Source organism: Ranitomeya variabilis, chromosome 4 (genome assembly GCF_051348905.1).
Source record: "Ranitomeya variabilis isolate aRanVar5 chromosome 4, aRanVar5.hap1, whole genome shotgun sequence".
Classification (NCBI taxonomy): Eukaryota; Metazoa; Chordata; class Amphibia; order Anura; family Dendrobatidae; genus Ranitomeya; species Ranitomeya variabilis.
The window spans coordinates 25413984-25429880 of NC_135235.1; the positions used below are offsets into that span (position 1 = coordinate 25413984).

At 45.8% G+C, this 15897-nt stretch overlaps 1 protein-coding gene across 2 annotated transcripts in view; it reads right to left on the reverse strand.

Moving 5' to 3' along the window:
• Positions 1-269: 269 nt before the first annotated feature.
• PTPN6 (protein tyrosine phosphatase non-receptor type 6) overlaps positions 270-15897 on the reverse strand; it is a 52102-nt gene continuing 36474 nt past the window's right edge. The window contains exons 7-16 of one of the 2 annotated variants that reach the window (XM_077258198.1): positions 15148-15244; positions 13680-13759; positions 13254-13403; positions 12861-12980; positions 12178-12332; positions 11565-11632; positions 10573-10724; positions 10337-10416; positions 10045-10170; positions 270-421 (exon numbers count right to left, since the gene is read on the reverse strand). In XM_077258198.1, coding sequence (XP_077114313.1) covers positions 10050-10170; positions 10337-10416; positions 10573-10724; positions 11565-11632; positions 12178-12332; positions 12861-12980; positions 13254-13403; positions 13680-13759; positions 15148-15244 — 1023 coding nt within the window. In that variant the 3' untranslated portion in view covers positions 270-421; positions 10045-10049. Of the gene's footprint in view, positions 422-9570; positions 9591-10044; positions 10171-10336; positions 10417-10572; positions 10725-11564; positions 11633-12177; positions 12333-12860; positions 12981-13253; positions 13404-13679; positions 13760-15147; positions 15245-15897 lie in introns of those variants that run through there. The other variant, XM_077258197.1, reaches the window with a different exon arrangement.

The window sequence follows — 15897 nt, forward strand, 5'->3', positions numbered from 1 at the left end:
CACAAGTTTATCCTTTCGGAGGACAATGCGCTCCTGATTGACAGCTCGGCCGGCAGCATAGCTGAGCATCCTCTGCTGTTGCTGTATGTCAGTCGCTTGCACCGTCCTCCCCCGCCACCTTACCAGGGACAGCGCGGTATATTTGCTGGTGGCTGCGCCGGGCACTGCAGCTCGCTCCTAGTCATTTCAATGGGACCAAGCTGTACTTGCAGGCAAAGCTGCTGGTGAAGGAATATCAGTAATCTGCTAAACACGGACAGGCCATGATTCCTGCAGAACTACAGAGCCCCTTTATTATACGAGCCGGGATTTACTGCATGCAGAACACTTTATTAAATAATCAGAAAAACTGTGCAGGTTGTGTGCTGGGAAGCCTGGGAACAGGTAAAAAAAAATTCTGAAGGGATCCGTCCGCAGAAACCTGTCGGGAAGAAAACATGAGATTAATATTCAGAGGTGGATGCAGTAGACTGAGGAGTACGGCACAGACCCCGTTTTTCAGCACCAATTGCCAAAATTAGGTTACTTGCAGTTTTTTTTTCCTTCAGCTGCGGTTTTTATCTTTTTGATTGTTGGAAGTGTCCTGTCACTTAGCTTGTATAAACTTTATTGATAATTATGAATGTAACCCATACATGATTATTTTGTTTTTATTTTTAATCTGTGGACTTTCCTCATCTCAATCAAAATTACGTGGAAAATCCGGGAAAAAAAAAAAATGCATCTTAACCTCGATAGAAATTGACATACTGCAGATTGCAAAAATCACACTGCAGGTTATGTATGGTTTATACAAAGAAAAGCATGAGATTTGGAGCAATCCAGTCCACTCTGCCGGAACTGTGAGACGCTGTGGTTTTTTTTTGTTTTTTTTTTTGCACAGTGGAAAAAAACCATGAAATGCTCATCATGGAAACTTGCAGGACTAAGCTTGTATATAGGAGAGAAGAAAAAACAAGCCGCACAGCCTGTAGTGAAAACCTGGTGCGTAATTGGCCACTAGAACTGACGTACTCAGGAGGGGCTCGCGTTAGAAAACAGCACATAAATTGTATATTGAGAGGAAAGCACGCGGCAACACTCACCGAGCCTGTGATAGGAATTCAACTTTATTGAAGCATATTTGTACCAATCTTCACGGCACGGGGGAGCAACAGAAGAAGAAATGGGAGCAGGAAAGGAACGACGGCCGTTTCACGCCAAAGTCGGCGCTTCTACGGGTTCAAGTTGAGAGGATGTGACGCCCGGGGAGGTAAGTGTAAAGCCCCCACCCCCTCAGTGTCAGAACCAATCAAACTTGTAGAGTGACAGGTGCAAAAAAATAATTAAGCAAGTTAAAAACAACAGGACCAACATTTCAACTTAATCTCAAAGTTATTAAATATACTGAAAACTCATTTTCTGGTTATATCTCACATAAATAAACAATTGTTAAAGAAAGCGACAGAATCGAGGGTCCAACGCTACATATAATCCAGAAACTGTGTCGAAGACCAAGAACGCCTACTAGCTGTCAGAAAAAAAACAAAACACAAAACTCTTTTGTTAACTGAATTAACCCAGAAACACGGACATGTCAATTTTTTCATTAAGACCAGCAGGTCCAGTTGCCCGTGTTCTTAGGATCCATCTCGCCTCTCGTTGTAACAATAATTTATGTAGGTCTCCTCCCTGTCTGGGTAACACAACCTTTTCAATACCAGCGAAAGTCAGACTATCCGGGTTACCATTATGGCATTCCCTGACATGTTGCATAAGTCTAGGCACCCCTTTTCCTGAGCGGATGGATTGAAAGTGTTCTCTAAACCGTACATATAATTTCCTGATTGTTTTCCCAATATAGAACCTCCTGCAGGGACAAAAAAATCACGTACACCACATATTCAGTTTTGCATGTTATAAACTGCTTCACAAAGTGTGTACAAGGTCCAATATTCAGGACAGAATCCTGAATATGGAACCGACAAAACTGGCATTGGCCGCAGCGATGGTTGCCTTTTGGAATAGCCTGTTCCAACCAAGTGGTCTTTACCTTGGTTAATCTGTTTTGGACTAACATGTCTCTAAGTCTTTTTCCTCGTCTATTAGCGATGAGGGGTCCCCCCGCTGCTTTTTTCTCTAGGTCTCTATCTCTTTCTAACACGTGCCAATGCTTTCTGATTATCGATCTAATCTCCCTGTCCATCGGGCCGTATTGGAAGCAAAAAGTAAAGCGTTGTTGAGGAACTGCACCAGAGTGCTCTGACTGAGTCTGACAATTGACCCGCTCCATTGCATTTAATAGAACTTCTTCGGGGTAGCCTCTATTTCGGAATCTGTTACAAATCTCTAGGGACTGAGTTTCAAACCCTTTGTGAGTATTATTCACTCTTCTGGATCTCAAAAGTTGGCTATAAGGTAGGGATCTCTTTACATGTGGGGGATGACAACTCTTGAAATGTAGAAGTGAATTGACGGCCGTGAGTTTACGATAAATCGACGTGCATAGTTTCCCCTCCTGAATATCGATTGCAACGTCCAAAAAATCCAATTTTTGACCCCCAAAAACATAGGTGAAGGACATACCCATATCATTATTAGTGTTGAGGAACTCAACAAATTGGGTGAATTCGTTTTCAGTACCGTCCCAGACTAGAAACACATCGTCGACGTATCTCAAAAAAAGCCTGATATTTTTCAACAAAACATTACAATCTGAGTATATATAATTCTCCTCAAACACCGCCATGTATAGATTCGCAAAAGTACATGCGACCGGGGTCCCCATGGCAGTCCCCGTGGTCTGTTTATACCAGGTATCAAGGAAGGTAAAGATCTTGTGGGTGAGGATAAACTGGAGACCCCCACACACAAAATCTATATAACCCTGACTTTTATCCGCTGTCTCCAAAATGCGTCTAATAGCTCCTATACCTCTCTCTTGTGGAATATTCATGTAGAGGTTAACCACCTCAGTGGATGCCATGGAGAACCCCGGTTGCCAATCGAATTTTTGAATGTGGCTGATGAAGGACTTAGTATCTTTAATATATGAGGGAATATCCTTCAACATAGGACGCAATAACCAGTCCATGTATTGAGATAAAGGCTCCGTAAGGGAGCCTATACCTGATACGATGGGTCTTCCCGGGGGGGGATACGACCGATTTGTGAATTTTGGGGAGGTAGTACCAATGAGGTTTGGTGGGGAATAAGGGAAGAAGTTTTTCTGCTTTCCTATGTGAAATGATTTTATTCTCCACTGCATTCCTCAAAAACGTGCATTATTCTCCCTTAAATTTATGTGTATAATCCCCCTTCAATTTGGTATAAATAGAAGTATCAGCTAATTGGCGATTCGCTTCAATCAGATATGCTTCTCTAGGTAAGAGCACAATTTTGCCTCCTTTATCGGCTGGACGTACAATGACGTCCGACCAACTGGCTATTTCTTTTAAAGCTCTTGTCTCCATCGTTGTAAGGTTAGAAGGAATCTTCTTATATAATAGCGCTTCCATATCTTTCAAGACAAGAGTCTCGAATAGATCAACCATATTTCCAGGGGACAGGGGAGGCATATATGAAGAAGGAATCCCACCCAAGAAGGGACTGTCAGATATCAACTCTGAATCCCCTAATTCTTTGGCAGTGTCAGTCAGACTCAGGAGGAGCCTGGCATCTTCTCGTACATCAGCGAGAGTACCCCCCTGTTCGTCAGCCATAAAGCCTAAAGGTCCTATGTGACAAGGTCGTTCACCTTCCAAAGCAATAGAATCTACTGTGTTTGAAGAAAAAGATTTAAATAAGTGAATCTTTCTAGTTGCTTTAAACAGGTCAATTTGAAAGGTAGAAAAGTCAAAGTCTTCAGGGACACAAAAATTAAGGCCTTTCGAGAGTAACATATGATGTGCTGGGTCCAAGTTATATGTGGTCAAGTTCAATACGTTGTCTTCATGGGTAGCCTCTGGTGCAGTTACTGTCTCCACGATACGAACTTTCTCTTGCGTCGCCATCCCGGACCAGTGCCTGTGTTTACCCCTCCTGGTTTTCCTCCTAAAGGGATCGAGGAGGTAGAAGGATTTTCAGAGGCAATCTCTTCTGATGAGCCAGCGTTGTTACCACAACCCTCACTTAGGCTGGAATCAGACTCAGCGGTTACATAGTCTCTTCTGGTAAACTGATTGCGTTGTCTCAAATTACGTTTTCTCTGTCTATGTCCATGGCCTTGGGAGCGAAATTCTTTACTCTTTGTTACCGTTGCGGATCTTATTCCAAGTAAATACATTGCCAGTATCATAATCATTTTTGTCACGCAAAAATTTATCACGTTTTTTGGATTTAATCTCAGCCTGCAATAAAATAAGTTTGGTGTCCAGTTTCTTATTATATGTAGACCATTGGTTCTCTGTTAATCTGCTTTTTAGTTCCGTCTGTGTTTTTGTTATTTCAGTATTAACCATGAATTCACCCAATTTGTTGAGTTCCTCAACACTAAGGCCGGCGTCACACTCGGCATAAGACAATACGGTCCGTATTTTACGGCCGTAATACGGAGAAATGTTCCCAAAATATTGATCCGTAGTCAGGGTGTGTCAGCGTATTGTGCGCATGGCATCCTCCGTATGTAATCCGTATGGCATCCGTACTGCGAGATTTTCGCACAGGCTTGCAAAACCGACATCTAATGGATTTATGTGCTCAAATGTTCAGGAAAACATATATACAGTGTGTGTGTGTATGTATGTATATATATATATATATATATATATATATATATATATATATATATATATATATATATATATGTCATTGAGACACATATATATATATATATATATTCTGTATTTATATTTAATTCAGCGCGATCTCTGTGAAAAGCCGGTAATTCAATTGCCGGCTTTTCATTTCTCCTGCCTAAACCCGACAGGATATGAGACATGGTTACATACAGTAAACCATCTCATATCCCCCTTTTTTTTTGCATATTCCACACTACTAATGTTAGTAGTGTGTATGTGCAAAATTTCAGCGCTGTAGCTGCTAAAATAAAGGGTTAAATGGCAGAAAAAATTGGCGTGGGCTCCCGCGCAATTTTCTCCGCCAGAGTGGTAAAGCCAGTGACTGAGGGCAGATATTAATAGCCAGGAGAGGGTCCTTGGTTATTGGCCCCCCGTGGCTACAAACATCTGCCCCCAGCCACCCCAGAAAAGGCACATCTGGAAGATGCGCCTATTCTGGCACTTGGCCACTCTCTTCCCACTCCCTGTAGCAGTGGGATATGGGGTAATGAAGGGTTAATGCCACCTTGCTATTGTAAGGTGACATTAAGCCAGATTAATAATGGAGAGGCGTCAATTCTGACACCTATCCATTATTAATCCAATTGTTTGAAAGGGTTAATAAACACACACACACATGATTTAAAAGTATTTTAATGAAATAAACACAGCGGTTGTTTTAATATTTTATTGCTCTCTCAATCCATTTGCAGACCCTCGCTTGGCAAAACAATAAACCCACAATATACATACCTTCTGCTGACCCGTCACGTCCCACGAGGTAATCCATCTGAAGGGGTTAAAATAATTTACAGGCAGGAGCCCTGCAAATGCAGCTGTGCTCGTGCTTGTAATTCCCCGGTGAATGAAGGAAATGTAGGTCATTGACCTACATTTCCTTCAGTCGCGGTGATGCGGTGATGCGCCCCTGCTGGATGTTCTGCAGCCTGGGAACTTTTTCCCACGCTCCAGGTCATATGAGGACATCCACTAGGGGGCGCATCACCGCGACTGAAGGAAATGTAGGTCAATGACCCCTTCAGATGGATTACCTCGTGGAACGTGACGGGTCAGCAGAAGGTATGTATATTGTGGGTTTATTGTTTTGCTAAGCGAGGGTCTGCAAATGGATTGAGAGAGCAATAAAATATTAAAACAACCGCTGTGTTTATTTCATTAAAATACTTTTAAATCATATGTGTGTGTTTTTTAACCCTTTCAAACAATTGGATTAATAATGGATAGGTGTCATAATTGACGCCTCTCCATTATTAATCTGGCTTAATGTCACCTTACAATAGCAAGGTGGCATTAACCCTTCATTACCCCATATCCCACCGCTACAGGGAGTGGGAAGAGAGTGGCCAAGTGCCAGAACAGGCGCATCTTCCAGATGTGCCTTTTCTGGGGTGGCTGGGGGCAGATGTTTGTAGCCACGGGGGGGCCAATAACCATGGACCCTCTCCTGGCTATTAATATCTGCTCTCAGTCACTGGCTTTACCGCTCTGGCGGAGAAAATTGCGCGGGAGCCCACGCCAATTTTTTCCGCCATTTAACCCTTTATTTTAGCAGCTACAGCGCTGAAATTTTGCACATACACACTACTAACAGTAGTGTGGAATATGCAAAAAAAAAAGGGGATATGAAACTCAGTCCCTAGAGATTTGTAACAGATTCCGAAATAGAGGCTACCCCGAAGAAGTTCTATTAAATGCAATGGAGCGGGTCAATTGTCAGACTCAGTCAGAGCACTCTGGTGCAGTTCCTCAACAACGCTTTACTTTTTGCTTCCAATACGGCCCGATGGACAGGGAGATTAGATCGATAATCAGAAAGCATTGGCACGTGTTAGAAAGAGATAGAGACCTAGAGAAAAAAGCAGCGGGGGGACCCCTCATCGCTAATAGACGAGGAAAAAGACTTAGAGACATGTTAGTCCAAAACAGATTAACCAAGGTAAAGACCACTTGGTTGGAACAGGCTATTCCAAAAGGCAACCATCGCTGCGGCCAATGCCAGTTTTGTCGGTTCCATATTCAGGATTCTGTCCTGAATATTGGACCTTGTACACACTTTGTGAAGCAGTTTCTAACATGCAAAACTGAATATGTGGTGTACGTGATTTTTTGTCCCTGCAGGAGGTTCTATATTGGGAAAACAATCAGGAAATTATATGTACGGTTTAGAGAACACTTTCAATCCATCCGCTCAGGAAAAGGGGTGCCTAGACTTATGCAACATGTCAGGGAATGCCATAATGGTAACCCGGATAGTCTGACTTTCGCTGGTATTGAAAAGGTTGTGTTAGGCTACTTTCACACTAGCGTCGGGAACAACCCGTCGCTGTGCGTCGGGCCGACGTTCCCGACACTAGCGTGGTCTCCGCCGCACAACGGGGGCAGCGGATGCATTTTTCCCACGCATCCGCTGCCCCATTGTGAGGTGCGGGGAAGTGCGGGGAGGTGGGGGCGGAGTTCCGGCCGCGCATGCGCGGTCGGAAAAAGCGGACCGTCGGGAGCAAAAAACGTTACATGTAAAGTTTTTTTCTCCCGACGGTCCGCTACCACACGCCCAAGCGTCGCAAATCGGACGCGACGTTTGGCAATGCGTCGCAAATGCGTCGCTAATGTTAGTCTATGACGAAAAAACGTATCCAGCAAGAACTTTTGCTGGATGCGTATTTTCGGCAAAACGACGCATTTGCGACGTATTGCAGTTAACGCTAGTGTGAAAGTAGCCTTACCCAGACAGGGAGGAGACCTACATAAATTATTGTTACAACGAGAGGCGAGATGGATCCTAAGAACACGGGCAACTGGACCTGCTGGTCTTAATGAAAAAATTGACATGTCTGTGTTTCTGGGTTAATTCAGTTAACAAAAGAGGTTTTTTTGTTTTTTTTCTGACAGCTAGTAGGCGTTCTTGGTCTTCGACACAGTTTCTGGATTATATGTAGCGTTGGACCCTCGATTCTGTCGGTTTCTATAACAATTGTTTATTTATGTGAGATATAACCAGAAAATGAGTTTTCAGTATATTTAATAACTTTGAGATTAAGTTGAAATGTTGGTCCTGTTGTTTTTAACTTGTTTAATTATTTTTTTGCACCTGTCACTCTACAAGTTTGATTGGTTCTGACACTGAGGGGGTGGGGGCTTTACACTTACCTCCCCGGGCGTCACATCCTCTCAACTTGAACCCGTAGAAGCGCCGACTTTGGCGTGAAACGGACGTCGTTCCTTTCCTGCTCACATTTCTTCTTCTGTTGCTCCCCCGTGCCGTGAAGATTGGTACAAAGATGCTTCAATAAAGTTGAATTCCTATCACAGGCTCGGTGAGTGTTGCCGCGTGCTTTCCTCTCAATATACTAAGCTTGTATATGCAGCACGTCATCAGTAGGGGGCGCTCCGTCTGCACTGAGATCCCCTGGTGTCACCCACTGAGGCCGTGTGTCTGATCCCATCATACCGTCTGCTGGGCTGGAGGATCTGAACCTGTCTCTGATACTGTCTATAAAGATGAGATGGTGAACGGTTTGCTGAGCTGCTGTATCTAAGCCTGTAGTGTGTGACACGAGGCTGAGGTGTATCTAAGCTGATCATTCTTGATCGGATACAGCTGCTCTGCAGAGTATTGTATCATGAATGATGCTGTCTGCTACTGTGCTGGATCTAACCCTTCTATGTGGGATTCTGTCTGCTGCATCTAAACCCAGAATGTATCTATACCATGTACCCACAGCAGCAGCTTATTAGCACCATGAAAGGCAAAATCCAAGAGCAACCCACATCTTTATTAATACGTCTAAAATAAACTCCGCAGATGAGATCAAGATGAGAGGAGAACACCAGGATAAAGTGCCCACCCTGCAATGTCAATGTCTACCACAAGATGGCGGTGTCTACCACAGGCGCTGAAAACCCAGAAGTGTTTGTGTTCCATTAAAGAGAAAATTAAAAGGGGTAAAAAAAATATATATATATATAGCATTAACCGATGCCACAAATGTGGGGCTCCCGGGAAGGCTGACAATAATAGCAAAAAAAAAAAACAGCCCCCCACTGAAGTAGGCATATGTTCCTGCAGTAATGCAAAGTGACACGACACAAAACTTACCAAGCAAAAAGCGCGTTCAGTGCGGCGCGTCCCGGCTGTTCACTGTGTATTATTGCGGGAACTCTTGTTCATGAGCCGCTTTAAAAGGTGACTGCCACTTTTTTTTTGTTGCTATTATTGTCAGCCTTCTTAGGAGCCTAATTTTACCACATTTGTGGAGTGGGTTAATGCTTAATATTTCTTGACTTTCCTTTAACCCCATTTACTCTATTTCTCCTTGAGTAACACAAACACTTCTGGGTTTTCAGCGCCTGTGGTTAGACACCGCCATCTTGTGGTTAGACACCGCCATCTTGTGGTAGACATTGACATTGCAGGCTGGACACTTGCTCCAGTTGTTCTCCTCTCCGGTCTGTATTATCGTGTTGTCTCTGTCCTGATCCCGTCGGTGTATTTTATATTAGATACAGTAATAAACCTCTAGAGCCCCAGTCATTATTACATTTACACCTTTGTCTAGTTTTACATTTTAATCGCCTGTTTTTCATTTGCGACTTATTCTTTTAATTTGCTCCTTATTAATGTTTATTTTGTGTTCCCATTTTTTTTTCTGTTCATGTTTTTATTATTTCTTTTGTCTTCCACTTGTTTGCGACCAATTCATCAATTGCGGCTTTTTAAAAAGCCGCAACGTGTTTGTGCAGATGGGCTCCAGCCCGGCCCCCCGGAGGGACTTTATTTAGGCGACATTGTAGTTAAATATGCAGCTTTTTGTGCTGAAAAGTTGTAAAAAAAAAAAAAAATGTTAAAGCTAAAAATAATGAATTTTTGGCTTTGATCATATGTCTGTTAAGGCTGCGTTCACATTTGCGTTGTTGGGCGCAGCGTCGCCGACGCAACGCAAAACGCATGCGTTCAACGTTTACATGAATTTTGGACGCAGAAAAACTGCATCATGTAGAGTCGGCTGCGCCCGGACTGTTGCGCCCAAATGATGCATGCGTTAGACAACGCATACCGGCGCATGCCCATGCGCCCCCCATGTTAAAGATAGGGGCGCATGACGCATGCGTCGGTATCCGCCGGCGACGCTGCGCCCAACAACGCAAATGTGAACGTAGACTGCGCTGTATCTAAGCCCGTCTTGTTTGATATCGTATTGTATCTAATCCTGTCCCGTGTGATACTGCGCTGTATCTGAGCCTGTCCCGCGTGGTACCGTCTTCTCACCTCGGTCACTTCTTCCTCATGGAGGTCCGCGGTTTCTCCCGCTCTGATGACGTCTTCTTATTCACCTTTTCTTTTTTGTCTTTCCTGCCGCTCAGATTCTCATAAACCATTCCTTCATCTTTAGGCCTGAAACAGCAGAAGTCGACCGTGAGGACATCAGGGGCACCGACGCTGGGGCACACTGACACTGGGGGGCAACGACGCTGGGGCACACTGACACCGGGGGGCACCGACGCCGGGGGACACCGATGCCGGGGGGCTACACTAACACTGCAGGGCAAGGACATCCTACCTGGAGGAGCTCCGTGTCACCTTCATCTTGGACAAGGACAGACCCAGGTTCCCATATTCTGACTCTGTCGTCTTCGTTCTCTGTTGGGGGAGAATTTCTTTTCATTGGGGGCACATCACTGTATACAGTCCACTTCCTTCAATCCAGAAGTTCCGATAGTTTGGCTCAGACTGCGGTATAATCTAGAATCTACATTATAGTGCCAGATTATCACATAACAGCCGCACTTCCCGTACCTCCAGCGCCTGCAGCTTGTGTTTGGCCGAGTCGATGTACTGGGCTATGGCGGCGTAGGTAAACCGGTACTGCGCCTCCGTCTGCACCATCCCCGAGCGCTGCGACCGCACCATCTGGATGGTTTTCTGTACGTCGATGTCACAGTCCAGACCTGCGGGCGACACGGGAACAGTGACAGACGGGAACGTACCAGATGAGACGAGCAAATCAATGATCCCCAGGATTCGGCGTCGGTCCATGGTCGCTGGGCAGGAGCTGTATGAGCGGCCTCCTACCTGCCGGCGTCCCCGACTCTACAATGTTGTGTGTGCACCGCAACAATAAGCCTACTGGTGAGAAGAGCCGGGGATCCAGCAGCTGGGAGGAGACAGTTCCCAGGACCCCTGTCCGGCGGCCATGCGACTCCTTAAGTGAGCGCTGGACCCCCTATGTGCATTGCAGCCAAATTCACTCCATAGTCTCAGCTTTATGGCCCGACTATTGTCTGATGGGGTCTGCGGTTGTCTGAAATCCACCTCCTGTCTCATCAGAGGCTCAGGCTGCCTGTCCCCTATGCTTTTCACTGCAGCTCTGATTGGATCCTGCGTTGTCTCAACTTCTTAAATGGATAAAAGTTCTAATAAAAAATCCTCTCAGTTCCAAAGAATAGAATAATTTTTTTTAAATGCTATCATTTATTATTCATTGCCTAGGTTACTGGCCACCTCTGCAGTAGTGGCCGGTCTCTTAGACAAGGAGAGCAGCACTTACAAGCTTTTTTGCTGTAGAGCTTGTAAGCACTTGCTCTGAAGCTGGTGGGATCTGCAGAGACTAAAGAGCGCACAGTTCAGGACCAGAGATGTGATGAAGCCGCTGGTCCCAGCTGTCAGTCTTCAGGAGCGCACCAGGGACCAGGAGGCAGAGGAGCGATATGCTCCTTTAAAGGGGTTGTTAAATCTATTATTTTTTTAAACACAAGCCCAGCAGGAAGAAATCTTGTTTTCCTTCTTACCTTTTGTCTGGATGGTGTCAACCAACATGTCAATAACGATAATGGTCCCGGTACGGCCAATACCGGCGCTGTGAAAAGAGCAGAAGAGGCAAAAAATGATGCACGTCTGATCACCAAGAGGCAGAGGAGGCCACAAATGATGCACATCTGGCCACCACGAGGCCACGAATGATGCAGTCTGGCCACGAATGATGCAGTCTGATCACCACGAGGCAGAGGAGGCCACGAATGATGCAGTCTGGCCACCATGAGGCCACGAATGATGCAGTCTGGCCACCACGAGGCAGAGGAGGCCACGAATGATGCAGTCTGGCCACCATGAGGCAGAGGAGGCCACGAATGATGCAGTCTGGCCACCATGAGGAATCTATCTATAGCTATTAGATTATGGTTCCTACTTCAATCACATCCAGAGCTGCATTCAGAATTCTGCCGCCTGCCAGACGCAATCTGTCAGATGCTCATCACAGCGCAGTCTGTACAGAACTGGGACCAGTAGAAGGCAGGAGGGCAAGTTCATATCCAGCAGTCAGAGGGTTAACTAAGCGTTAGCATTGTGATTTGTATGCAGCTCTGGTTGTGACTGGAGCACGAGCGATGCTTGTGACATTACCTGCAGTGCACAATGATGGGTCCGGCCTTAGGAATGCTTTCTTGCCTGCGATTGACCTCCCCTAGAAAGCTCAGGACGCCGCCGGGGTCAGCGGGCACGCCGTGGTCCGGCCAGCTCAGGTACTGGTAGTGGTAGATTTCCCGGCTCTTGCCACCCTGACAACACAAGCACATAGTGTGAGACCTTGCCACGGCGGGGGGCACAATCAATCTACAGCCAGACGGTGGTGGTGGAGGCGGCGACATTACTGCCGAGCTTTTCTTATTCTGATACTTGATGTTCAGCAAAATTCCAATAATCCGGCACAGATCAGAAATCCTACACGGGAGAGGATCCCTATAAATTGGAGGATCGGAATCCTTTATTTCCTAGTCGGCTAATACAGAAAATCTGTGCGACACCGGAGATGTAGACGCCGGATTACTGAAATATTACGGTATCTGTGTTCTGATCATCTGGAAACCGCTTTCGTCATTGGACTTTTCTAATATAAAAAGTTAAAGTTCAGATTAATTTCTATATTTTACTTTTATTTCATCCTCGTCCTTTGATGATGGTTTCCTGATTTCCTTCACTATTTCATTACACCATTTTTTTTCATTTTGGAAAATTTAAAATATTAGTTTGCAAAATTCTACACGGGGATCACAGAGAATTCGCCTGATGCTCCGCTTCATACTAACATAGGAAACTCGTAGAGACCGGATCTTGTATTCCATGGCTTCATGCTCTGATTGAAATTCAACCAAAAAGTTTCCAAACTCCTTGGTCCCAGCCTCCGGCCAGTAGAGGACGCATTTAGTCTAGAATTAAATGGAATGAGAATTAATCGAGTCTAGAAAGGAGGAGACATAAGGAAACAAAGATAAAAGCAAAAAAAGAAGAGCAGAAAGTTAGATTATAAAAGTCCAGCTGCCACCACTAGGGGGAGCTCCCTGCACACACATGGACATCAGTAATAACACAGTGAGCGGTGAGCTCCCCCTAGTGGTGGCAGAATGTCAAATAATACAGACTGAAAATATAAAATAAATTTTATAAAAAAACAGAATGTAAGAGACAACAAGAAGCCTCACCCGCCCTTTCTCTATTTCTTTGGTGGTCATCACTATGACCCGGCTATTCTCCTGCCAAACCATCTGCCAGAAGTCTCCTGTGGTGGACGCTAAACACCCCTGACAAGCAATGAAGCGTTTGGAGGGTTCATCTTCACCAATTAATTGGTTCTAAGAAAGAAAAAAAAAAAAAAACTTTTAAAATCTGAAAATTGTCACTTTTTTTATTTTTTTCTGGATAGGTGGAGAAACATTTGGAAGAAATGATCAAGGATCAATAGAAAGAGGCTGTGACCCCACAATCAAAATGATCCAAGATCAACTTGGAAGGAAATGTAAAAGCTTTTATGTCCCTTCTCCCAAACGTTCTTCTGTTCGGCGTCTCCTGGAGATCGTCCCGTCCTCCTCCTGGAGATCGTCCCGTCCTCCTCCATCCCTGGGACTCACCGTCACGTAATTGGCGTTGATGTAATCGGAGCCTGGAACGTTCGGGTCTCCGCTATGTAGAACGACTCTCGTGTGGTCAACTAGAAAAAAGGACAGAATTGGATTTAACAAAATAAAAAGGGAAAATGAAAGAAAAATTATTTCATAGGTCCAACTTAAAGGGATTGTTTCATCGGTCTTCTGTCGTGTTCTTACAGGGGATTCAGTGCAAACCAAAGGACTGAGAGGTGGGATTAATGGCAGGATCTGAACTGGGCGCCCCCAATGCTGCAAGCAGAGGCAAAATCAGAGGCCACTGGGCACAGAAGCCGCCAGGTTACAGCGACACATCCAGCGTCAGAGCAGTGTGTGAGCAATAAAGCAAAGAGCTTGTAAGCGCTGCGCTCCTCACCTAGGAGGCCGGCCGCCACTGATGGACTACAGAGGAGATGCTCTATTCTGAGGAGTGTCTGGAACATAGGGCGGCTGGCACAATGCACTTAGAGCGGCTGCCACTGAAAGTGACGGGCACAAAGAGAGGCAGGCACAATGAATGTTTGCCACTTAGAGTGGCTGGTACTTGGGGCAGCGGGAACTTGGTGCGGCTAGCACTTGGGATGGCTGGCAGTCGGAACGGCTGGCACTTGGGGCGGCTGGCATTTAGAGCGGCTGGCACTTGAGGCGACTGGCATTTAGAGCGGCTAGCACTTGGGGTGGCTGGCACTTGGTGCGGCTAGCACTCGGGGTGGCTGGCATTTAGAGCGGCTGGCACTTGGGGTGGCTAGCATTTAGAGCGGCTAGCACTTGGGGTGGCTGGCACTTGGTGCGGCTAGCACTCGGGGTGGCTGGCATTTAGAGCGGCTGGCACTTGGGGTGGCTGGCACTTGGTGCGGCTGGCACTTGGGGTGGCTAGCATTTAGAGCGGCTAGCACTTGGGGTGGCTGGCACTTGGTGCGGCTAGCACTCGGGGTGGCTGGCATTTAGAGTGGCTGGCACTTGGGGCAACTGGCATTTAGAGCGGCTGGCACTTGGAGCGGCTGGCATATAGAGCAGCTGGCATTTAGAGTGGCTGGCACTCGGGGCGGGTGACACTCGGAATGGCTGGCACTCGGAATGGCTGGCACTTGCAGCAGCTTCCTTGCTTTCAATCATCGGGAGATCTGCATCTGAGCAAATGAAATGAAGGAGGCGCCATTGTAATTACTACTAGATCATAGTTACGGAGTCTCCCGGAATAGAAAAATGGAGGCTCTCCTGGAAGACTTGGGCAGAAAAACTTCCCGGAAAGCAGTGTGATGTGGTAAAGTGGAGCTCCAACATCAACATTCACATTCAATGGTGGATAGAAGGACGTAGCGTGAAGAAAGGGTGAAAAAATGAATAAATAAACCTCCACGGATGCTCATATACACATGTGTGGGCGCATGACCCGAACATGGACACAAATGAGGTGAAAAGAAGGTCATGGCTGAGATTCAGGCAAACTCACAGGGAAGGATATTTTTGTAGCGGTTTTTGCTTTTGTTTTCCGGCCTCTGACCCTCCGTCCTCTCGTAGCATAAATTGGATTCCTGTTTCTGAAGAACCTGATGAGGAGAAAGACGTAAGATGAATGAAGAAGCCCTCAGTAATCCGCACCAAACACTGACATCTACCACCATGACGCCTCGTGGTGAAGCTCGGATGGCTGTGGTGTCTAACGGACAAATCTAAGAACTAGAAGAACTTTCTTGGCCAACGTCTGAAGGAAACGACATCAGATTCTTTAGATTTCCCCCCCGTAGTCATCAGCCATTTCTGAGTGACGTTTCCTTCCCTGTCTCGTGACTCCTCAGCTCCTTGCCCAAGCGACCGGAGACATTCTGTGCCCCATCCTGACCTAAAACACCCTGTAAAACCCCATAGGATCGGCTCATCTGCTTTAGATAAAGGCAAGAAAGGAGAGTGTACGAACACGAGCGATTGAGGGCGGTCAAAAATTACGTTTTCTGTGGAATAAATGAAAAAATTCACCAGAGTGGGACTGTCCTACTAAAAAGGCAGCGTAAAAGAGGGATAGAAAAAGAAGATAATTCGGACCAAACCCCTAAGACCAGGCCCCAAATTAAATCTAGAATCCCAAAAACATCCAGGCTCAAAGAAAAGAGACCCCAGACCAAATCCCCAAATTAATCAAGACACCTCCCCCCCAAAAAAAATCAGAACCTGAACCCCCCAAAAAACACCCCAGAATACATCC